The 25,306-nt window shown below is 45.5% G+C and overlaps 1 protein-coding gene across 2 annotated transcripts in view; it reads left to right on the top strand.

Annotated features, from left to right (window-relative positions):
• LOC119172442 (macrophage mannose receptor 1) overlaps positions 1-25,306 on the top strand; it is a 51,851-nt gene that overhangs the window by 17,101 nt on the left and 9,444 nt on the right. For both annotated transcript variants that reach the window (XM_037423553.2, XM_075893805.1), the window contains exons 4-10: positions 837-979; positions 10,035-10,134; positions 10,790-11,040; positions 12,711-12,888; positions 18,803-18,949; positions 20,923-21,030; positions 22,693-22,857. In XM_037423553.2, coding sequence (XP_037279450.2) covers positions 837-979; positions 10,035-10,134; positions 10,790-11,040; positions 12,711-12,888; positions 18,803-18,949; positions 20,923-21,030; positions 22,693-22,857 — 1,092 coding nt within the window. The remainder of the gene's footprint in view (positions 1-836; positions 980-10,034; positions 10,135-10,789; positions 11,041-12,710; positions 12,889-18,802; positions 18,950-20,922; positions 21,031-22,692; positions 22,858-25,306) is intronic.

Below are 25,306 nucleotides of genomic sequence, written 5' to 3' on the forward strand. Positions count from 1 at the left end.
GCTCTTGCGGTGTATATCATCACATTCATGAGATATATCACAATTTTCATCTTATGACTAGTCAATTATGCTCGTCATACAGTCATGTTATGCTATACCAGTTTTGGTATCGATACCATTATTGAGAAGGTCAGGAGAGATAAATGTCATAGGCGGCTAGATAGATAGATAGATAGATAGATAGATAGATAGATAGATAGATAGATAGATAGATAGATAGATATATAGATAGATAGATGCAGTCTAAGTCGCCGAAGTTCGCCAAGAAATGCTTTGCATTTAAAACCTTAAACAGGGGTTATGTTCTCCAGCAGACGCTTCATGTGGACTCATCTTCTTCTATTCCGAAATCAATTATAGCCTTGAAGAAACGACTCTATGTTCTTCAAGGCTAGACTGGATTTCGAAATTAGTTCCTGCATAAAAAAGCACCTGCCTCACGGCCCTTGGACTCAATGGCAGTGGTGCTGATGGCTTCTATCCATACTTTAATATTACGACCACTTCTCACTGACCCTCACAGCAAATAATGCATGGCGCTCTCATCATTTTTATTGCCTACATATTTGACCAGCACGAGGAATTCAGGTTCCTATACAGCCATGAAGCGAACTCATTACTCACAATCGTTATCATGTTCTGGCGCTTTTTCGCCACAAAATGGCCACTGTGCGAATAAACATCATATATCATAATCATCGCGCGGTTTAAATAAAGGCGATAATTTAGAAAATAACAGCCTTCAAGTGATGCTCAAAACTGAGATTCACTTGCTGTATTACATAGGAATGGCGATTGTGAGTTCTTACAGCCTTTTCTTTTGTCTGTTTCAACAGAGTTTTTGATGAGCCGTCTTAGTGACGCAACAACCAACTTATGGATTGGCATCGAGCGCCTTCCAAACAAAACGTGGACATGGATGGACGGCAACCCCGTTACTTACACCAACTGGATTATCGGGCAGCCTCGGCCGAAAGGCGTAAGACTGTTGATCATCCTTGCCTACTAAAAATAATATCTAGGGTTTTAAGTCCCAATAATAGTAGCTGACAAGGTTTCACGTCCCAAACAATGGTGAGATTATCAGAGACGCCAAGCGGAGGGTTTCAGAAATTGTGACCAGCTGGGGTTCTAGAATAACGTGCACTTTAGACTAAGCAGATTGACTTAAAGCGTTCTCGCCTCTGCCTAAAATGAGGGCACCGTACCCTGGATGCGACCCCGGGACCTGCGGGTCAGCAGTCGAGTACCATAGCCACTTGACCGCCGCGGCGGATTCCAAAAGGACGATATGACAATGAGAAACGACGTAGTGGAAGGTTTCTGAAATTTAGACCGTTTGGTGCCCTTTAATCTGCGATTGCATTGAACGAAAGACGAGCCTTCAGCATTTCACCACCGTAAAAATGCCACCACCACGGACAGGATCGAACCGACCACCTTTGGGTCAGGAACCGCTGTACTAGATTGGAGGGCATTCTTACTTGTTTACTGTCGTTACCCAAATCCAAGAGAGATGAAGAAAAGATTGACGGAGAGATGCCTGTGCCCATAGGAATGAGTTCGTAAAACAAGTATTGATGTAGAGCGGACGTCGTCACCTTCTTGGATCGATACGTATTTTCTTTCTGACGAGGCGATGCCATGTGAGCCACCAGGCTGAAGTATTTATCCGGCCTCTTGTTTTGTATGCCTGATTGTTCTTGTAAAGAAGCCAATAATTTCGTCACTCTAATTTCTGGGATCAAAGAGACATTGAAGGGAACCAGTAAACCAATCGAAGAGGACATGTAGTTGATAATAACATTAAAGCACCTTTTCAGTACGGACGCCACGCGTGAAGGTTGTTGGAGCGGAGCGTGCTTCTTGGCTTCTATTTATTTCGCTGTTTGTTTCCTTTCCCTGTTTAATTCTTTTCATTGTTCTTGTCTGTGTTTATTCCATATTTTCCTATCTTATTACATTAATTCATTTATTAAAGCTATTATGCAGGATAAACAGGGCATTGTGCAAGGTAAGCATAAGAAGATCACGTATATGAACTTACACAACCTATATAAAAATAATAAAATCACGAAACGTCGCATGAATATATAATGCGTTTTAGTTAATGATAAACAAAATGCAACGTTAACTGCATGCAGAGAACAGAATAAATAATCACAGTAGAACCATAAGCTACAAAGAGCAAAGAAAAGTTCTAAAATTGCATTGGTTTATGCAGGTCATAAAAACTAAAAGCATTGCTGAAGATTACTCGTACAGTATGAAGAAAATATTATTTTAAGCAATAAACATATATTGAAACTTAAAAGTACTGACAGTATACACATAATACAAATTAAACGTAAATAAACCAAACAGGTAATTCAGGAAATGCGTGTTCGAAGTGCTTTTGAAATTCATTCTTATTGCGCTCAGCGTCATCTGAAATATTGTGTTACGTAGGGATAGCGTGTGGGAGGGCAAATGAGTTGAAGATTTCAGTTTTGTTATATATATATGCGTATGAACGAAAGAGGATCGTGCAGTCGAGGTGTGTGTAAAGATCTGCAGTGGTATTGACAAAGACTTCGACTTGTGCAGCTATTTATGAAGAAAAAATAGGAGGGTTATGCCCGGACGGCTGACCAAAGGATAAATTCATCTTTTTGTTTTGTTGGCGCTATGTTTAATATTATGCCATATGATATTCAGAAGATGCTGGCGCTTTTGTGTAGCACGTGCTACTCTTTTTCAAGTGTGATGGATTTTGTGAAAAGCGCAGCCACGAGGATATTGTCACGGGGTCGTGACGTGGCCGAAGACAGAAGACTTCGTGTTAGGATTTAACTGTTTATTTGGGCGAACCTGTGCCCGGTAAACTGAAAGTCCAATTACAGCAGCAGTCTCGCACAGATAGCAGTCTCGGACTGATAGCGGCGAACGGAGCGTCGGCCTTCGATCAACAACTGACAAGCGGCGAAGCGCGTCGGCATTTATACTCTTGCCGTCGAATGTTCTAGCGTTATCGCTGGCGGTGGCGTAGCTTCCAGAACAATCTGTACCGTTCGCACAGTGGGCGTGATCTTATCGAAATGATATACTACAGTCCGGAACCTTCTAGAAAACTGCAGGCGTGGTTTGCGCTGAGAATCGTGCGGTGTTTTCGGACGATAACAAAAACTTGGGAAATGGAACGTGGCATTGCCCCCCTCTGAAAAAAGGCATCGTCCCGATGCTTTAACTAAAGATGAAAGTACAATAATAATGCAAGAAAGTACAATGAATAAATACGATACAACAATAATACAAAAAAAAACACTAGTTCAGTTTGTTAACGCGCATGAAACGGCTTGAGGCGCGCGACATGGACGACTTCAGGTCGCGATCGGCGTCGTTGAGAGTTCGTGATGCCGTCGGGGACAACCTCGTAATCAAGTGGGCCGAGCCGTCGAACCACCCTGTACGGTCCGAAGTATCGTCGCAGAAGCTTTTCACTTAGTCCACGTCGGCGTATCGGCGTCCACACCCAAACACGTTCACCGGGCTGGTATTCCACGAAGCGTCGTCGTAGGTTGTAACGGTGGCTGTCGGTCGTCTGTTGATTCTTGATACGGAGACGCGCAAGTTGTCGGGCTTCTTCGGCGCGTTGAAGGTACTCGCTCACATCGAGGTTTTCTTCGTCGGTGACGTTGGGTAACATGGCATCGAGCGTCGTTGCCGGGCTCCTTCCGTAGACCAATTTGTATGGCGATATCTGCGTCGTCTCCTGCACCGCCGTGTTGTATGCGAAGGTCACATACGGAAGAATGGCGTCCCACGTCTTGTGTTCGACATCGACGTACATTGACAGCATGTCGGCGATCGTCTTGTTAAGCCGCTCGGTGAGGCCGTTGGTCTGTGGGTGGTACGCTGTCGTCCGGCGGTGGTTTGTTTGGCTGTATGCCAAGATTGCTTGAGTTAAGTCGGCAGTGAATGCCGTTCCTCTGTCGGTGATAAGGACCTCTGGGGCGCCATGACGTAGGACGATATTTTCGACGAAGAATTTAGCTACTTCGGATGCACTGCCTTTTGGCAGGGCTTTTGTCTCGGCGTAGCGGGTGAGGTAGTCGGTAGCTACCACGATCCACTTGTTTCCGAAAGCCGACGTCGGGAACGGCCCCAGTAGGTCCATACCAATCTGCTGGAAAGGTCGGCAAGGTGGATTAATAGGCTGCAGAAGTCCCGCTGGCCTTGTCGGCGGTGTCTTGCGTCGCTGACAGTCCCGGCATGTTCTCACATAACGAGTGACGTCGGTGGTAAGACGTGGCCAGTAGTACCTTTCTTGTATCCTCGCGAGCGTGCGAGAAACACCGAGGTGCCCTGCCGTCGGATCGTCGTGAAGGGCCTGCAGGAGTTCTGGTCGCAGAGCTGAAGGCACCACAAGAAGGTACTTAGCTCGAAGCGGTGAAAAGTTTTTCTTTTGTAGAAGACCGTTTCGTAGAAAGAACGACGCAAGTGCGCGCTTGAATATCTTCGGGACTTCGGCGGTCCTGCCTTCGAGGTATTCTATTAGGGCCTTAAGTTCCGGGTCGGCCCTCTGTCGTTCAGCGAAGTCGTCGGTAGTTATCGTTCCTAAGAAGTAGTCGTCATCCGGGTCGTCGGGTAGCGGTTGGTCGACAGGCGCACGACAGAGACAGTCGGCGTCGGAGTGTTTTTTGCCGGACTTGTAAATGACAGTAATGTCATATTCTTGAAGTCTCAGGCTCCATCGTGCGAGGCGACCTGAGGGGTCCTTCAAGGTGGCTAGCCAACACAATGCGTGGTGGTCGCTCACAACTTTGAAGGGCCTGCCGTAGAGGTAGGGGCGAAATTTCGACGTAGCCCAGATGATGGCGAGGCACTCCTTTTCTGTTGTGGAATAATTTGCTTCTGCTTTGGATAGCGATCGGCTGGCGTAACTAATAACCCTTTCAAGTCCGTCAGCCCTCTGCACAAGAACGGCGCCAAGACCTACGCTGCTTGCGTCAGTATGTATTTCTGTCTCGGCGAATTCGTCGAAATGGGCAAGTAACGGAGGCGTCTGGAGGCGATGTTTAAGCTCCTGGAAAGCGTGTTCCTGCGGCGTTTCCCACTTAAACTCCACGTCGGCCTTGGTAAGGTTAGTGAGAGGATCGGCGATGCGGGCGAAGTTTTTCACGAACCGCCTATAATAGGCACACAGGCCCAGAAATCGGCGCACGGCTTTCTTGTCAGTGGGCGGCGGGAAGTCGGCGATGGCGGCTGTTTTCCGTGGATTGGGACGAACTCCAGACTTGCTGATAACGTGCCCCAGAAACAAGAGCTCCTCATACGCAAATCTGCACTTTTCTGGCTTCAGTGTGAGTCCGGAAGTCTTGATGGCTTGAAGTACAGCTTCAAGGCGCCGAAGATGCTCGTCGAAACTCGAGGAAAACACGACGACGTCGTCCAAGTACACAAGGCAAGTCTGCCACTTCAATCCTGCCAGTACTGTATCCATAACGCGTTGAAACGTTGCAGGCGCTGAGCAAAGGCCGAAGGGCATCACCTTAAACTCGAAGAGGCCGTCCGGTGTTATGAACGCCGTCTTCTCTCGGTCTCTTTCGTCGACTTCGATTTGCCAATAGCCAGTCTTAAGGTCCATTGACGAAAAGTACTTGGCGTTATGGAGCCGATCAAGTGCGTCGTCTATTCGTGGGAGGGGATACACGTCCTTTCTTGTGATTTTGTTCAGGCGGCGATAATCGACGCAGAAACGTAGGGTCCCATCCTTTTTCTTCACTAACACCACGGGGGATGCCCATGGACTCTTGGACGGCTGGATAATGTCATCCCGCAGCATTTCATCAACTTGTCTTTTCATGGCCTCACGTTCTCGCGTCGAAACCCTGTACGGACTCTGACGGAGTGGTCTGGCATTTTCTTCGGTTATGATGCGATGTTTCGTGATTGGGGTCTGCCGAACTTTCGATGACGACGAAAAGCAATCTTCGTATTGCAGGAGCAGGGCCTTGAGCTGTTCTTGCTTATCGTTCGGAAGTCTGGGATTGACGTCGAAAGCTATGGGAGGGGCTTGGTTCCTCTGAGCAGGTTCCGCAGAATCGGCGAGGGCGAAAGCACTGGTGGCTTCGACAATTTCTTCGATGTATGCGACCGTTGTTCCTTTGTTCACATGTTTGTACTCATTGCTGAAATTCGTCAGCATAACCGTTGCTTTGCCTCCCCGCAGCTCTGCAATTCCTCTTGCGACGCAAATATTTCGGGTGACCAACAGATGCTGACTGCTTTCAACGACGCCTTTGAAGTCAGGTGATTCAGGAGCGCCGACTGAAATAATGACGCTTGAGCGAGGCGGAATGGTGACTTGTTCTTCCAGCACAATCAAGGCATGATGTCCAGACGGCGTGCGCGGCGGTAGTGCTTCTTCTGTGGATAACGTTATCGACTTTGTTTTTAGGTTGATGACAGCACCATGGAGGCATAAGAAGTCCATGCCAAGGATGACATCTCTCGAGCAACGCTGTAGGACTATGAAGTCTGTAGGATAAATACGGCCGTTAATGGTGACTCTCGCTGTGCAGATTCCTGCAGGCGTTACGAGATGACCTCCGGCTGTGCGGATTTCAGGGCCTTTCCAAGCTGTCCTAACTTTCTTTAACTTCGCGGCGAACGACCCACTGATGACAGAATAGTCGGCTCCAGTATCGACGAGAGCAGTCACACTGTGGCCGTAGATAAGAACGTCGAGGTCGCTAGTTCGCCGTCTCGCATTACAGTTAGGGCGTGGCGTCGGGTCACGGCTGCGTCGGCTTGTTCCGCTGCTTCCATGTTGCGTCGTCAGGCCACCTTCAGTAAGTGAGCTTTCGCCGTCAGGGCTTTGCCTGGTTGGCGTGTTGTTCGGAAAACTCCGTCGCGGCGTCGTCGTCGTCGGAGGATCTTCGGTAGTTCGTCGCACAGCAACCGCACCTCCACCGGTTGCTGCCCTTAGTTTCCCGGATACGGGATAGGAGACCGGCCCCGCGTTGGGCCAGAGTACTGTCGGTGGTGCGGTGACGTGCGGCGGCTGGGCGACGGCGAACGCGAAGGGCTTCGTGGTGTCCACCGAGTTCCTGTCAGGTAGTCGGCGATGTCACGTGGTCGTTCTCCTGGCTGTGGACGTGGTGCATCGACGGCGAAGCCACGCAGTCCCATCTGTCGGTACTGGCAACGGCGGTAAGTGTGCCCGGCCTCGCCGCAGTGGTAGCACAGTGGGCGGTGGTCAGGGGTGCGCCAAACGTCGGTTTTCCTCGGTGCACTGCGCTGGCCCGCTGGTGAACGGTAGGTCGTCGGTGGGGGTGGTGGCGGCGGTGGTGTCTGGCGAGGGAAGTGCGACGGGGCGGCGTTTTGGCGTGGACGGGGAGGAGCGTTGTGGCGCACTGCAGCAGCGTAGCTCATAGTTTCTGGCTCGGGCAGCGGTGTATGGGGAATTCGAAGTGATTGCCGAACTTCTTCTCGCACAATGTCGGCGATCGAATCCACTTGAGGTTGCGCCGATGGCAACAGTTTGCGCAGCTCTTCCCGCACGATCGCTCGGATCGTTTCACGCAGGTTTTCGGAGTCACTGGTTTGAGCAGCAGTGCATTCTGGAGTCAGGCGACGATTATACTGTCTGGTGCGCATGTCAAGGGTTTTTTCGATGGTGGTCGCCTCGGATACAAATTCTTGGACGGTGTTCGGTGGATTCCTCATTAGTCCTGCGAAGAGCTCCTGTTTGACCCCTCGCATGAGGAAACGAACTTTCTTCTCCTCAGGCATGTCTGGGTCAGCGTGACGAAATAGGCGGGTCATCTCCTCTGTGAAAATTCCAACCTTCTCATTCGGTAGCTGAACCCGGGTCTCTAGTTGAGCAGCGGCCCTTTCTTTGCGAGCAACGCTCGCGAACGTTTGCAGAAATGCGCCGCAGAAGACATCCCACGTTAGGAGCGTGGACTCACGATTCTCTAGCCAGGTCCTTGCGGTGTCTTCCAGGTAGAAGTACACACGCCGGAGCTTTTCTTCGTTGTCCCAGTGGTTGAGGGCGGCCACACGGTCGTATGTCTCCAGCCAGGACTCCGGGTCTTCGAACGATGACCCATGGAAAATTGGTGGTTCCCTGGGTTGATGCATGACCATCGTGGGCTGGGACGCTGCGGTTGTCATTGTCGCTGCAGTCGCGGTCATGGCCTTCGTCTTCCGCGCTTTGTCTGGTAGAAGCCCGTACTCCGGTGGTAGCCCTTGCTGTCGGCGGCTTGTTCGCTGCTCCTGGTTGGTGTCGGTGTCTTCTCCGCGACGTGGGCTGGGTTCACGGCTTGACGGGGGCGTCCGGTACATGAACGAAGCAGCACCTCCACCAGATGTCACGGGGTCGTGACGTGGCCGAAGACAGAAGACTTCGTGTTAGGATTTAACTGTTTATTTGGGCGAACCTGTGCCCGGTAAACTGAAAGTCCAATTACAGCAGCAGTCTCGCACAGATAGCAGTCTCGGACTGATAGCGGCGAACGGAGCGTCGGCCTTCGATCAACAACTGACAAGCGGCGAAGCGCGTCGGCATTTATACTCTTGCCGTCGAATGTTCTAGCGTTATCGCTGGCGGTGGCGTAGCTTCCAGAACAATCTGTACCGTTCGCACAGTGGGCGTGATCTTATCGAAATGATCTACTACAGTCCGGAACCTTCTAGAAAACTGCAGGCGCGGTTTGCGCTGAGAATCGTGCGGTGTTTTCGGACGATAACAAAAACTTGGGAAATGGAACGTGGCAATATCATAAAAATTTAAAAAATGATTGACAATGAACATCTAGGAAGCAATATAAAAATCACACAGAAACACAATTTTCTTTCTAGCCCTTTCTAACATTCTTCATGTTTCTTTTCTTTCTTATTTTAGTTCTCTCTCTCTCTTGTTGAATTTTCACTCCCTCTTTCTATATTTTTTCTCTTTTTATCTTTCTTTAACATTATGTCTTTTCCCTTTCTTATTTTCTTTTTCTCTCTGTTTTTCCATGCTACTTTTTAATCTCCCCTTTTTTTTCTTTCTTTTCACCCTCAAAATCTTCCTCCACACGCTGACTTCTCTTTCTCCCCTCCTTGCTATATTGTATTATAGAAGGCTAGACTATTGACTGCTAGCGTGTTCGGTAAGTCTAACAGCAACGATGCAAGCGATGGCAGGCACTCGAGTGGGAAAGCAACCTCGTCAAAAAAATATTTTTTGCCAAGAATCAGCTTTTTTTTTCTTCAGCTCTTTCCTTTCTTTCTCTATGTATGCCTTTTCTCATCCATGAGACTTATGGAATCCAACTCCGAACAAGTGGACGCAATGTTCCGTGAGAGAAGCAGAAGATGAATAAGACGAAGATGGCGCATTGTTATTCATTCTCTGTCAACTTGAATTAGTACGAAAACTTTATGGTGGCGTCATTGCCAGCATTCTACTTTTGCGCATTTTAATGGTCAGTAAGCATCTCCTCGTGGGAACTTTTTTGTTGGTGACTCTTTTGTTACAACATAGTAATCTACAAGCAGGTTTGCTTCACCTAATTATAGCGAATCGGCAATACTGACTTCTTCTGTCTTAATTATAAAGATGTCACTACACTGAAACACCCTGCTTCATCATTGCCAAGATGTTTCTGAAAACTGATGCATATCTGCTCATATCAGCGTGAGCATATGCTTCTTACTTTATTAAAATAATGTACGTATAGAAGTTGACCGTTCACACATCAATTTTTATGACACTACATAACTGCTTGAAAAGGAGTAGGTGCAATGAGTACATGCCAAGTTATTTTTGATTGAGAAAATTTACGGTAATTAGGTGCAAGGACCTTGAAAACTTGCCTTTAGAGATGGTTGCTGTTTTCTATTGATCCATGCGCCCTCTGCCAGTTGTATAAAACTGGATCGATATAAAATAAACTTAATGTATCACAGCAATTACGGGATATTTTCTAATAGACTCTGTGATTTACGTGCGTTTAAAAAGCACTGTGTATTCATTCAATTACTTCTCGCCAAATAATTCGCAGGAGGACTGCACTGAAATTCTGACCGGCACGCTGCACCCGGGAAAGTGGAATCAAGTTCGGTGCAACGCCAAGAGAATGCACGTCTGCGAAAAGAAACGAGGTGGGAGTCTCTCATAGGCGTATCGTTGGCTGAGCATGATAATCTGTGCATTTCGCTACGCTAGAAGACAAAGTCGCAAATACACACTGAAACAACACGTTTATGCCTCTTGGTCTAGCGTTTACACGAGAAAAGGCGCATACGGTACTGGACGTATTCTCTTAGGACTGCTTAGTGGGTGCAGAGCAAGTTTGACAAAAAATTCACGCGCTTAATTTTTGTGGTTTAAAGCATGCCACCCATTACACACAATGCAACTATATGCGAAAGCTCGCCTGACACAATACACTTTTAACTTTATCGATTACATTCTAGTAATCTACGATTTAAGCTTCTTGAGTAGCATCATACAATAAAATGTGTGCACCAAGTGGTTGAAGGACGCACTATAGGGACAGGATATTGCTATCGCGTTCACCGTTTAAATGCGAAGCCTTAAGGCCCTTCAATATTTGTAGATGTGTCGTAGATATTTTATATCGTCCTATTTTTGTTATTTATACTGTTAAACTTTGCTCATTTCTAAAGGGCCCGTTCCCCTTTCACTTAGTGCCTGACTGGCAGCTGGGTCTTAAAATAAAATGAAAAAGACATGAGCCGTCTTGTTTGGTACTATCGCAGGTACCAAATAAGAACAGTGCCTTGATTTTTGCAGACAGGTCACTGCCTCCCCAGCCTTCGATAAAGAACAGCTCTCGGTGTGAGCTCGCATTCCCGGGATCATTCGAGTACCGGCAGTCGTGCTACCGCATGGGTTCGTACCAGGACTGGGACCGCGCTGCCGAGATCTGTCTATCTCAGGGTGGGCAGCTGGCGGATGTGCGAGATGTCTTCGAGGATGCCTTCCTCTCCGTAAAGTTCAATTTTCGTGGTGGTCTGTTCTGGATTGGTCTCCAGGACATGAAGGTGAGTTGCAAAGCAAGAGATGTGATGAGCATACAAGTAATCTTGCACAGATTGTTCCCATTCGGCCCCGCGGCGCTGGGTAGTACTCCAAGAATGGCACACCCAGAAATGCCCAAGAAAGTTATCAGAGGCAGGCCATAGCCATCGTTCTTTTGGCAGGACGTAGAACACCTATTGCATAGGTTGCGGAGTATGCCCCTACCGGTAGAATGTCCTTCATACGTCATTTTCAACTTTCTGTTATGTTGTGGCTATTATAATGCATTAGATATTACCAAAAATACTCTGCATACTTAGCCTGGCTTAATTATTTGTGAACATAATGTTAGGATGTCTCATAAAACTGAAACCTCAGTTCATTATTTTCATTCGTGCATGGTAGAAATACACTGAGGAAGAGCAGCCCACTGGGCAAGTTGCGATTGATAAATATTATTGGCTCAATGCGGACAGACATGAACATGGCAATATTTACATGAAAGTTATTCTATCACGAGTTTTCGATTCGACATTACCAAAATAATCTGTAATATGAAAGTAGCGACGTCATAAAGAATGACGATTTTATATCAGTTGTTGAAACATAATAGATGGTCAAGTCGGTCAAGTCGTAGCTTGATTTGCCGACAGTCGCTTTGAAAAAGCAGTAGATGTCAGCCCACCTGCAGCTTTCCTGCACTGTGAACGCCACTTAATGATTAATGCATTGCAAGACGGTAGGTGCTACCGCATGGCAGCAAAACGCCCTTTGGCCACAGCGGACCGTGTCACAGTGAACTCCTGCTGAAGCATGTCAACAATTTGGAGATTAAGCAATCTAGCAACTTGCTCCGCTAATGATTGATGATTGAAGGATATGTGGGGTTTAACTTCCCAAAACCACCGCATGATTATGAGAGAAGCCGTAGTGGAGGGCTCCAGAAATTTCGACCACCTGCATGGGGTTCTTTGACGTGCACGCAAATCTGAGCACATGGGCCTACAACATTTCCGCCTCAATCGGATTTGCAGCCGCCGCAGCTGGGACTCGATCCCGCGACCTGCGGATCAGCTCCGCTAATGATCAACTGGTGCATAACATTTCTTAAAGACTCAAAGGTTCGGCGCAGGTGTTGGCGCGATCAAGCTTGCGAAAACTTCCCGTTATGGCTGACACATCAGACGCATCAATACAATGACAGGTCATTGCAGTCAACGGTGATGCATGAATTACTGCTGTAATTATTGAATTTACAATAATTGACTATTTATTAGTAGGAGCTGGCAGTAAGGTTGAAAATGGAAGAACTGAAGACCTTCTTTTGAAAACCCCATTCCCACTTTCAGACTTACATTTCCACCTCGGCATGTACAGCTGCATTCTAAAATTTAATGTAATAGTACAGACACAGACAACCACAGTGCATCTATAGTCTATAGATAGATAGATATATAGATAGATAGACCAACAAACAAACAAACAAACAAACAAACAAACACACACACACACACACACACACACACACACACACACACACACACATATATATATATATATATATATATATATATATATATATATATATATATATATATATATATATATATTGTTTTTTTGTTTTTGTGCAAAAGTTTGTAATCATTATGAACACACAGACGTTTTTCTCTCTGCGTCCGTAACAATCCGACAGGCCACAGGACTTTTCACCTGGTTGAGCGGTTGGCCGGTGCAGTACACCAACTGGGCTCCCTTACAGCCAGATGCTTCGACCGGCGACCGGCGTTGTGTGGCTGCTGACCTGGCAACGGGGATGTGGCGCGTGCAGCCCTGTGACACGCACTTGCCTTTCCTCTGCCAATTCGACAATGGTTAGTAGCCGTCGCTTTACACCACTTAACGCTTTTAGAGGGCTCGTTCATGTTCACCCTCTCTGAGCGGATTTTCTGCTTATGACCAGGATCTCTGCTTCAAATTGAGCAAGCACTTGAGCGTACTTTTATCGCCCAAGTGCTTGTAATCATTTATGGTAGCCAGGAAGTATTTCTTGCTTTAGCTTTGATCCCGTGACCGCCAATAGCGATATGGAATGGTAATCATGACGAAGCCTCTTGAGAGGGTACTGAGGTTACCAGAGCTAAAATAGTGCTATGATGTCTCAGTGCTACCCCGAAGCTTCATGGACTACAACAATGTTTCGGGTAATGGCAGAGTTTCATGCGAGAATTGACTGAGACTGTTACGGATGGTGGCAAAAAAGTAATGTAAGAACAAACAGATGGTTCTCATAATATTTATATTTCTGTGATTGTGGTTCCGGATCAGTACAGCCATGTGCAATATGAACAACTTTTATTCCTCTAACATTTAACTAATTGGTAAAATACTTACGTCTGCTAACAAGTTCTTCGAACCAAAATAAGGTACTGCCACTACACGAAACGATAATGATGGACATTCAGCATGAGCACCTGCAATAGTTACCAGGCTTAGAATACCGAAGCCCATATCTTGGCTCATATATAGGCAGAGTGTAGACTGCAGTGTACTTCTCGAGTAGTGCGTCGCGATTGCTCGGAAGTGTTTTTAATGATTTTTACTTGTAAACGTGAAGAAATGGAAGTGATGTACATGAATTGCTTTATTCAGAATGCTCTACCCAACTATAACAACAATTGAAAAATAGGGCGACGCATTGTATGACAATGCGACCTAGTGCAAATTCATGAATGTTGCATAAAGCATGCATAATGTTTGTTGCATTCTGTTTAACTCTTTGTTTAAGCAACATAATTAACAAAATTTTAGGGCAACAAAGCTGGACAGGAAACTATGCTTAGAAAATTAGAGACAGCTTTGAGATACGTACTATTAGATAACTAATCGCTTTAAATTCAATTATTATTTGCTTCTCCTACTAACCGGGATGCTCACAATATAAAAAAAAACTCTGGATGCCTCCGGCATAGCAGCTGGCATAACGCGAAAATAAAACGTGTCCTTTACGAATTTCGCTGCAGAGTCATATAGTAGAGCTTCAAAAACGACTATTGGTGTTTGGCTGCTATAGACACAATACAGTCGATGCAGCACCAGAGGTCAAAGCCTAGCGGATAAAAACAGCAATCACAAGATGGGGTTGGTCAAAATTGAACTCAACGGGCGTGTTTGTGTATGTGCGCGTGGGGTGGGTTGTGGCAGGGCTACACGGGGAAATATGTGCGAGTATGCTTTCTGCGTGCAATCAACCGCCAATGTCAGTGAACTAAGGATAGGCTAGTGCTAGCAATGCAGATTACTATGGTCAATGAATGATACCTACAGCTCCGTTTAAAGCTGATGAACTTACGGTGACGCGTGGTGTAACACTTCCATTCCGACGACAAACGTCCGTGATCAATAGATAAACAAACCTTTGTGGTAGCAAGCTATAGTTGTTGATGATGAAGGCGGTGTGACAATCAGCTCGTCGATAATTGGACGAAGAATTTGTGTTAAAGCCCAATCTCGCGGCAGGTTAAAGTGTGATGAGATATTTTGTCCGGACTAGGGGGAAACGCAACGCACGTCTCGCCTCCCCTCAAGCACTGCCACAATTTTTTTAGGAGGCAGCATAAACGGCAAACACGATGAGAAAGGCCACGCTGGTCAAATGAGGCTGGCGCGCGTTGCAGAACTATTTTTGGTATATATGGATGACATAAGCAAGGCTGACACTTGACTTATAAAATCGCCATATCGCAGTGTATTAAGACGTTCACCAGATGGCCGAAAATGCGACGAATGAGAAGTACGCGTTACGCATAGCAGTGACGCGTAGCAGTAGCTATACAAGCAGGCCAGAGTAACGATGTGCTACTTCATTTTACCGCTCCCAAAGGGCGACACTACCCTGCCGACCAATAGTACTGCGAGAGTAAAATGTGAGATATAGCACGCTGGCCCTGTCGAAAATCTCATATGACAGATATGACACATATTCAATGATTTTGTATGATAATAGGAGAACACGTGAAACTCATATGTGTTCATACGAGAATGACTACGGACATAAATGTCATATGAGAATTTTGCTGGCGGGGCATCTGTGATTAACCAGCCGTCGTGGGTTTTATGTCCATTCAAGGAAACTTTTGTTTGCCATCTGAACTTGTGCGTTTTTACAGCGTGATTGCCTTGACGAAAATACGTCACTGGAGCTTTGTTGGAACTCGGCATTATGTCCTTTCATGTAAAACAAAAACTAAAACAAACGTAATATATACATACATGTCTCCGTGTGTCGTGTCTGCCCCCGGCGAGGAAAGCGGGGAGTACAGTGTTACAGGCAGACGAGGCATTCAGGCAGCCTTCTTGGCAGGTGTACGTCGCATAGCTATTTTTAACATAGATTAATGCCACGAGCGACACCGATGCTTCGGCTAAGATCACTACTTCGCTTTGTCTTGAGGTGCTGACAAAATTGTACTTCTGTTGGAAACGCTCTAAAAAAATGGATGCGTAGCAACAAGACTTTGCCGGGGCTAATCACGGTGGTCACGGTAATAACGGATTACTTAACTTCACCGTTCCAGGACGTTGGTACCATCTCACCGAACAACAGCTATGTAAAAGGCAGTGTGAGATAGAAAAGGCAAAAGAAAGCGAAATTAAAGCAAAGAATGCAGCCCAGCTCGACACTTCCCTCCAGCCTGATTTTTGTGTTACGGAATGAATTGCACAACTTCACAAATGATCTGTGTCGTTTCTTTGCTCTCTATCTCTAATCCTGGTACATATGATTTAAATATTGGTCCATCTTTAGGAGTCATTGCCCAATCGCCTAGAATACGGAAGTGATAAAGCGTGCTGTTTTCTGTTCTATATTCTTTTCCGTTCATTGGATGCGTGTGATGATTTGTGTTATATAATGAGCGTAATATTTTTCGATTTTGTGCATTTTGCGCTTTTGTTCATTTCTACGTATCGAAGAACATCCTCATTGACCTTGGAACAATAATAGCAAAACCCGCACTTGTTTTTGTGGCAGCACTGGTGTGTGGCGGAGGTAAAGTCACACAAATCTTCAACGATCATTTGTGGGCGGCAAATTTTTACTTCCTGAGCACCGTACAAGGGTGCCGAGTACCAAACAGGGCGAGAGTGAGTGCGTGGCCACAACGCGTGCTCAGCCAGGTGCGTCGTCTGCTAGGCTCTTCATTCTTAGGAACGCCACCTCACATTAGCGCATCTGAAACGAACAGACAGCGTGAGTAGCGAAAGAGTTTTAAATGCGAAGCATTTCTTAGTGAACTTCGGCGACTTTGAGCGTATACCGATCTATCTAGCCACCTACAACTTCTAGCTCTTCTGGCCGTTTCGATAATGGTATCGATACAAAACTTGGCATGGCATAACCCGACTGTATGAAAAACACATTTGACTAGTAATAACGTAATCATGACATGTAGGTCACGAACGTCATGATTTACATCTCATGATTCTGCAGCTATTGCGGTGGTTTCGTTCACTGGACTTGTTGCAAAACTGGTATGGTATGACATGATTGCATGGCGAACACAAGCGACCAACCCCAACATGAAAATTTTGACATGCGTGTCATGTAACAACATGACTACATGCCACGCTCATGATGCGCTGGCGGCCGTTTCGCCCGCTTCACTTATACCAAATTTCGTATTACGGGATGTGAATAAATGTCGAATGTATGAGACTGGTGCAAACATGATAAACATGATTTGCGTTTCATGTAACAACATGCCTACATGCTACGCTCATAATGCGCTCGCGGCCGTTTTGTTTGCTTCACATATGCCAGATTGTGTATTACGTGATGCCAATGGATAACGAAGGTATGTGACTGGTGCAAACGTAATAAGTATGAGATGCGCGTCGTGTGAGAACATGACTGCATACCACACTCACGGCGCCAATACATTTTGACGTGACGCGGTGCAAGTGCTCGCCCAATAAAAAAAAAATAAAAAAAAAAATAAAAAAAAAAAGCTCGCCGGCATTCATTTCGTCGCGTCACGCCAGTGTTGCCACGCCAGGCACCGGCCCTGCCATATACTCGCAGGCACTCGCTTCGCTGCGTTCCTTTGGCGCATGTGCGTTTCAGCGCGTCCAGTGTCTCTGCGTCACGAAAAGTGGGAGACGCAGTTTGGTATCGCGGCCGTCTATAATAGGTAACAGATCGGCGCGAAATGCAGCAAGTCGCATTTCACGCTTGTTGCCATCGAGCCGTGCCGACAGACGCTGGTCGTGCCGGTCGCGTCTGGCGTCAGACTATAGAGTGCTCGCGTTTCGCTAACGTAGCGTTGCTGTGCCCTTTGTACGCGCGTGTCAACGGTACATGGTTATGTATAGGGCCCTGCATGATGCGCTCGCGGCCGTTTTGCTAGCTTCACACATACCAAATTTGGTTTTACGTGATGCCAATGGATGACAAAATATATGAATCTTGCAAACATGATAATTGTGACACGCTTGTCATCTAAGCTCATGACAACATACCACGCTCATAGCATGCTCATGGCCGTTTCGCTAGCTCCAAATATACTAAGTTTGGTATCACGTGACGCGAATAGATGACGAAGGTAAACGACACATCGAATCCTAATAATCATGACACGGAAATCCTCTACTTCATTATTTACCTCCACCTCGTAACGTGGTGATGATTTTAAAGTGACATATCAACTTATCTCAATCGTGCTTCGCATATCATCGATTCCCTCTTTCAGTAAGATCTGCCAATTTTTTTTAAGATGGACGCCCCGACGTGGTGGTCTAGTGGCTAAGGTACTCGGCTGCTGACCCGCAGGGCGCGGGTTCGAATCCCGGCTGCGGCGGCTGCATTTTAGATGGAGGCGGAAATGTTGTAGGCCCGTGTGCTCAGATTTGGGTGCACGTTAAAGAACCCCAGGTGGTCTAAATTTCCGGAGCCCTCCACTACGGCGTCTCTCATAATCATATAGTGGTTTTGGGACGTTAAACCCCACATATCAATCAAATCAAAGATGGACATTAAGCCGCAAATCGATGAAATAACATTTAAAGATACTCCCGCGCCCCTGCACTGATCAGATAAGCGGTAGAACGTGGTCCAACTGGAGTGCGCTGATATGCGGTTGCGCCCTGAAAAAGGAACAGCCTAGCAGATGCCTCGCTGCTGAGCATGCTTTGTGGGCATGCGCTTATCTTCGCCTCGTTTGAAACTCGTGATCGTCGTATGGCGTTGACACGCAGCAAAGTCACCACCCCCACACAATAGTTGAAGACATTGGCGGCTATACACGTAGCGCGTGTGTATGATAGATATGTAATCTGTAAAATGTGGCTTCGATTCACTCCGAAGGGAAGTGTTTTTAGTCCACTTTGATGCACTTGAATTTAGGTCATTATTATTACAAAGGAATAAAAAAACACAATGAAATCCCGTATAATTTTTTTTGCTTGGTTGACTCTTGAATCAGTTCGGTGGTGTTCAAAAAGATATGGGCTCCTCGAAAAAAAATTATATTTTTTCATTCACAAGTTTTCTTGCGTTTCAAGTTAGTCTTCGAAGTTTCCTTGCTGAATAATGAGAAGAGAAAAGAAACAAAAAAGCGACCATTTAGTAGGGTGAACTACTTCGTTTTTAAATGCGAAGCGGGTTACCTCACAATTTCAGGAACGTCAGGAAATGTAACTTCCTTCTCTTGTGCAAAGAAATGTCTTCGTATGTCATCACCACTGTTGACTAATATGTTCATGTCGGCACACTTTGCTTGTTGATTGCAGAAAAACCCCCCGAAGTGAAGCATCATGATGGCGCTTGTCCCAAACATGCCAGAAACTGGATTGACGTGGGCAACCCTTACTGCTATTGGCTGGAAACGGAACGCCTGATGACTTTCAACGAGTCCTTCGCCATTTGCGACAGCAAAAGTAAGCAAACGTTGGCGCAGAGAGATGTTTTTTTGCGCCAGCAGCGAACACCTACCATTACGCCAAGTGCGAACACTCACCGTAATAGCAACAGGTCACGCTGACTGACGCTCCCACGTTTAGGTGCACATATATACCCAATGAAGTGAAAGGCGGGAGGACCGTCACCATAGCTTAGTGTCAGAGAATCGGACACGTTATTGGAAGGTCACAGGTTGGAATCCGGCCGGTGGCAAGTTATGCTTTGCCCACCTTTCTTGACAATTACAATACAATTAGTTCTAATAACGTCCTATACACCTTCGCTGGCATTATGGTGTGTTAGTTTTCATTATTATAGTGTCTAACAAAGAAAACCAGCATTTAGATATACACTTTCCTTCTGTTGAACTAACTTACTAAATGAAACGGTGTTTTCTTCCTATGGAGCAACGACGACTTGTATCGACTAAACGTAGAACATTTTTCATCAATGAACCTCAATAAAGACAACTGGCAAATTTTAGTCGACAAGTGAGACTGAGAGATTTCAGTAGGCCTGTACGAGCCAACGTCATACCGTTCGGCTTTTGCTCAGTACAGGCGGCGTTGCACCGCGTTATGAACGCACACTGACAGAGCTTGAGGGGCAGGCTTTTTCCGATTGAACGACATTGTGATCTTCAAAACTTGCTTGGTGGACACCACTGACAGCTTGGAGCAGTATATAAGGCGATCAGGACATCTGGGCTGGCGTGCTCGCTGTATCACTGGGATCGGTGGGATTGTCCAGATACTACTAAAAAGAATCGGGACGATGCTCATAAGAAGAGGCTGTCGCTACGCATGCTAATTTCTTCATTTTATGTAATCGGACTTGACCCCCTAAAATACCTTTACCAGTGATCAGTGCAGGCCACGTACATTTATAAGAATAATTTGGAGTTACATCGGGCTATTCTGGCATAACCAAGAGCATTGCAGGAGATAACTCAAGAAGCAGTGATAATGCGGGATTCGTGCACCAATAATGTGTAAGATATGACACGTTTCGCCGACGATTAAACCTTTGAGATGCTGTGTACACAATTGTGCACACCACTCGTTTTTGCTATTTGCGCCAAATAGAGGCTAAAGAAAAGCAATGTATAATGTACATTAGATGAATTCAACATCCTGCTTCATAAGTTTGTCTTAATTTACCTTTACTTTGCAGTGTACTAATACATATACTCACTTTTATGTAGCCACTACCACGTTCAACGAGCCGTTCGACGTGCCGCTTCGAGCAAGCAATGTGAAAAGCAGATTTTTTCTTAAAATAGACGTAACCAAAATGGGATTTGCATTAAATTTACGGTACACACCAAAGAGCAGGAAGGGGATAACAGCATATGGAGGTGGGAGGCAACGCTGTTCCGCCCTGCCCTTGAAGACAAGCTGAGGCTACTCAGGTGGGCTGAAAGGATGACCAGAGGCAGTGGTGCCTCTGAATATGGGCCTGACCACGCGACGTTATCGCCCTGCTTTAGCGGCAACGAAGTCTTTTCCGCAAGTAAAGTCTTGTTGTTCTATATTCCTAGCCTGAAATTTGATTCTGTTTACGCCAAAAGTGACCATAAAATCACTTCAGGTTGAAGAGGTATTTATTTAAACCTTAATTAGATTAGTTAATGTAACACAGATAAATTCAAGATTTTGCTCCTTATTTTTGTTGGAATAGATAATTGAGTGTTTTAAGATAACGTCGTAAGCGATTTCATACATTTACAGACAGTTCTTCATCAGAGGCGTCTGAAAGGGTTAAACCATCGCCGACCGATGTCCGTGCTGACCGTCTAAATTGCACAGTAGGCGTCGCTTGTTTTGCGAATATTTTGCTTGTGAAGGCAAGCGCAAGCGCTTCTCAGAAAAAAAGTTTCATAAAAGCCAAATCCAATTCTGCGTCCTCCGCATTCGCAGCCACGTGACAATAATCTAAATATTCATTTCAGACTCATCGCTGGCCAGCTTCCACTCCAAGGAGGAAGTCGGAAGGCTGAGTCCGTACCTTCGTAAGTCGCAGCACCAGTTGTGGATCGGCCTCGTCAGTAGTTACAATGGTACGTGCACCAATATCCACGAAATCTCATCATTATTGAGGTGTACACACAAACAACTACAAAGACGTTGCGCATCCTAGCAAAAACCGCTTATTTTTTAAGATGAGGCCGCATTATCAATAAAGGTGAAAATGCTGGAGCCCCATTCGTCAAAATTTAGGTGAATGAAAAAAAAACCTAGGTGGTCGAAGTTTCGAGAGCGCTCCACTACGATCTCTCTCATAAACCAATGATAATTTTTGGACACTGAAACCCAACGAATGTCATCATTGTGTCATTGGCAACACAGTTTTTACCTTTCCCGGGTGTACTTTTGAAGAAATACAGAAATGAGGATGCGACCTTAGCAGCTGCGAGACCTGGACGTGAGAAGTTTACAACTTGATAAAAAAGCAACACGTTTGATAAGTCAATCAAAGATATAATGGTCGAGTATTAACGCGACAGCCTTAAATAGCTCGTTCGTCGGAAATTTTGGAGTCAGCGTCATCCGTAGTGAGTGAAAAGTCAATATTTTGTGCGCGACACAACATCTTGAAAGATTCACAATAAATATATTAAAAATTTTTGGGTCTTGTGAGGGTCGAACCCAGGTCGCTTGCGTAGCAAGCAGGTGTTCAACCACACAGCTATGCTTTTGCTTGAAAATTCTGAGAAAAAAATTTACGTGGCAATGCAGTGAAAATACAGTCATGCTTTACAAACACTTGCATCCTGTGTACAGGCTTTACGTTACAACACGTAATATCGTAGTAATACTGCGTGGTACAGGCCCACATTGCCATCGGACGTGAGAATATGTGATCATCATAACGACGTCATGGTTTAAAGCCAACCACCCACTACAACAAAAAGCACACGTTACTGCGCGTATTCCTTTAAGACCACGTAGGCAAGCAGGCAGGCAGGCAAAGAACTTTATTAATATCTGGAGGCGGCGCTCAATCCCCATTAGGGGGCGACACCGGAGGGCTACTCCCACGACGGAACGGGGAGGTTAAATTCCACGGCTATGTCGTGGGTCCTCTGGATGGCCCTAAGCTGGTCTCTTTTATGCATGCATAGTGAGTTCGAAAACAATTCACGTGCATAATCGCTCATGGTTTAAACTATGCTACTCATTACAAGGAACGCAGGCATATGCGAAAGCTGCGCTGACACAAGCCGCTTTCGAATTTATGTAAATTATATTGTAGTAATTCACTATTTAACATTCTTGAGTGACACTATACAAAAAAGTATGCACGAAGTGGTTAAAGTGCGCACTTGGAACAGGATATAGCTAACTCATTCAACTCTTAAAGGCTAAGCTTAAGGATACCCCATGTTTTTTTGCTGTAAGTTACAAAACACTGCGTTCTAAGTTGTTCGCTGTTCATAGGGCAATCGAATGGGCATTCGCAGGAGTTTATTTCGGCGCGTAATGGTATAACTGAGAAATATTATCTGATATTTGCTGGTTAAGTTCGCTGGGTGATGAAACACAGATCCTACAGCTGACCCCTGAAGAAGATAAAGAGAAAAATATACTTGGAGACGCTGTATTATCAAAGCTAACCTGCGTGTTGCTATATAGACAACTTATTGGTACATTGACAAGCGTGGTATTTGCAATGTAGCTATGACAAGAAATGCACGTCTTTCTTTTTTTTTCATTTTTAGACAGCTACGAATGGCTGGATGGCTCTCCTCTGAATTACGAGCACTGGAAAAATGGTGAACCAAGCAGCATCGACGAGAACTGTGTAGAAATGCGGCAGTTTGACGCTCTGTGGAATGACATCCACTGCGACGTGAAAAACGGCTTTATTTGCGCCGTGGAGAAAGGTGAGAATGGCACTAAGAAATAAGTACAAATGTTTTTTTTCACTGAACAAATAATTTAGGCTTACTGTCTATTGCCCGCCTTTTTTAAAAATCAAATACAAGCGACTGCAGTAATGCACGTTGGTGGGCTAGTTTGTTACTTTATGTGGAACCTCTGTTCAAGCTGTGAAAAGAAGACGGCGCGTTAGACAAATGGAACGCAGACACACAAAGTGATTCATGTGTGTTTGTATGTCATATGTCTAACGTGCTCTCATTTTCGCGCAGTTTAAATATGTCTTCAAAATAATCTAGGGCACGACTCACCAGCCATCAGACTTTGGTCGCTATATTTAAGAACACAAAGAGAGAAAGAGAGAGATTGTGTGTGAAAGAGACAGAGGGGCTTATTTACAAAGAAGTACAGAGGCGGGCCTGAGCGACAGTATGCTCTCGCCTGCTATTCTACACCGGTGTAGGGGTACCTCCTTGTCTTGCCGTGAGAAATCAAGGATTCGTAAATTTGGTCTGTACCTTAAAACTTGAGCATAAATTCATGCGACACATTAGTGTATAATGAACAAAAAATATGGTAGAAATGCTTTGATTGTAAACCACTTCTCCAGTTTTAAAGCGCAGCGTATTCCACCTCATTTACTATTTTAACTCACAGAATGTTTTGTCTGGCAGTACATTTGCGTAAAATGACCGTTAGTGTCCACAATAAGCCAAGCTAGAGTACCGCGATTCGTAAAGTGCGTTCAAGAGACATTGATGCTGAGTTTGTCGGTTCTCAAACAGCATCGGTACTTGATATTGATTTGAATACTTGATATTCAAAACAGCATCGGTACTTGATATTGCTAGTGAAAGTGAGTAATTTTCCGGGTTAATTCTCAGGCCAATGCAGAAAATGTCGCTTTACGAGCTTTTTTGAGATGATTTGATTTTTTCACAGGTGACTGATTATTTGTGCGCTCTTTACAAGTATTCAGCTGCTTATAATATCGTCCGATGTGCGTTCATATGTGCATAAAGCTCTGTTTAGAATGACTGACTACATCTACACTCAAGAATTCGGTACAAGTGCTCAGAGCATTCAGCCGCTTACTATGACGTCCCGTTAACACGCTAATTCACTCCTCAAGCAATCATGCAGTCACTGCTTCTGTATTTCTGACAACTTTCATGTGTGTGTAACTCTGTTAGATGTACTACGCATTTTCAATGTAGGGTATCACTGCGGAGAGCGCCACGCTCATGGAGTAAAATGACACAGCAGAGGCTGTCAAAGCGAACCAAACAACACACATTTGTTTGACTACTTTTAGAATGACAATATCACCAACCGAATTATTACATCAATTGTGATCAACAAGCTAAAGCAGCCTTACACAATATTCCACAACGCTCAACAACACAAAAAACACAAGGCAATGTCGCCAAAGCCTCATTCACCACCAGCGCCTATGGCAGACGACCCGTGGTGCCATGCACCGCGGATCCACCGCTAGGGAAAACCATTTGCGCCAACCACTACGCGCAAAAGAGGGCCGCTCACCTCTCATAAACCGCCAATCAGGCTTTCCGCAAGGCGTCACTGCCGGCGTGAGCACGCTCACCACGATGATGATGATCGTGATAAATGCTCGGGAACACAACACCGCCTACCGCTCGGCAGTTGGGACCCCAGAATGTGGCCTATACGCGAAACACGTACGTCACAAGGCGCGCACGACTTTACAGAGAGATGTTAGCACCCCCCCCCCTCCCCCCCAGTGTGCACATGCATGGCAATTGAATTAACATGTTTCAAGAGAGGTCTGCCTACCGCATATTTTAACAGCTGAGAGATAGCATTGCACATGCCTTTCATTCCACGACCGCATCGTATGAACGTGTGCTGCATGACATACTTAAACAGAAGGGACTGTAGCATTTTCTTTTTCCACACTAAAATTTTAGATATGCACTTTCTCTATGGGGACAAATTCTGGGTAAGCAAGACAAAGAATGACTATAGTAAAACGATCGGCTGCTGGCTATGTTTTGCATCGCTCACATGCGGGAGTATTTGTTTTATGCGATTCCCTGCGTCTCATTTTATTTGCACTGGGTACTTTACTGTTTCGAAAGTTTCATCAGTGTAGCTTTGGCTTCTATTTAACACTGTAAGCTTTCTCGCAAAAAAGCGTGTTTCCCAACCTCATGCGCTAAATGAAAAGAAAGCCCGAAGTAAGTATTTATAACAACAACAACAATAAATGTCCTCTTCCGGCACGAATGATGATGCCGTGTGTGGAAGCGCGTCGAATTCGCGTAACATGATTGCCCTCGCTGAAAAAGAACAAATACGAGGCCTAAAATGCATGCACAGTTTGTTTTCTTAAATGTGATTGTTTCAAACAACAACAACAACAACAACAACAACAACAACAACAACAACAACAACAACAACAACAACAACAAC

The sequence above is a fragment of the Rhipicephalus microplus genome, chromosome 4 (assembly GCF_043290135.1).
Source record: "Rhipicephalus microplus isolate Deutch F79 chromosome 4, USDA_Rmic, whole genome shotgun sequence".
In the NCBI taxonomy this organism is placed as follows: domain Eukaryota; kingdom Metazoa; phylum Arthropoda; class Arachnida; order Ixodida; family Ixodidae; genus Rhipicephalus; species Rhipicephalus microplus.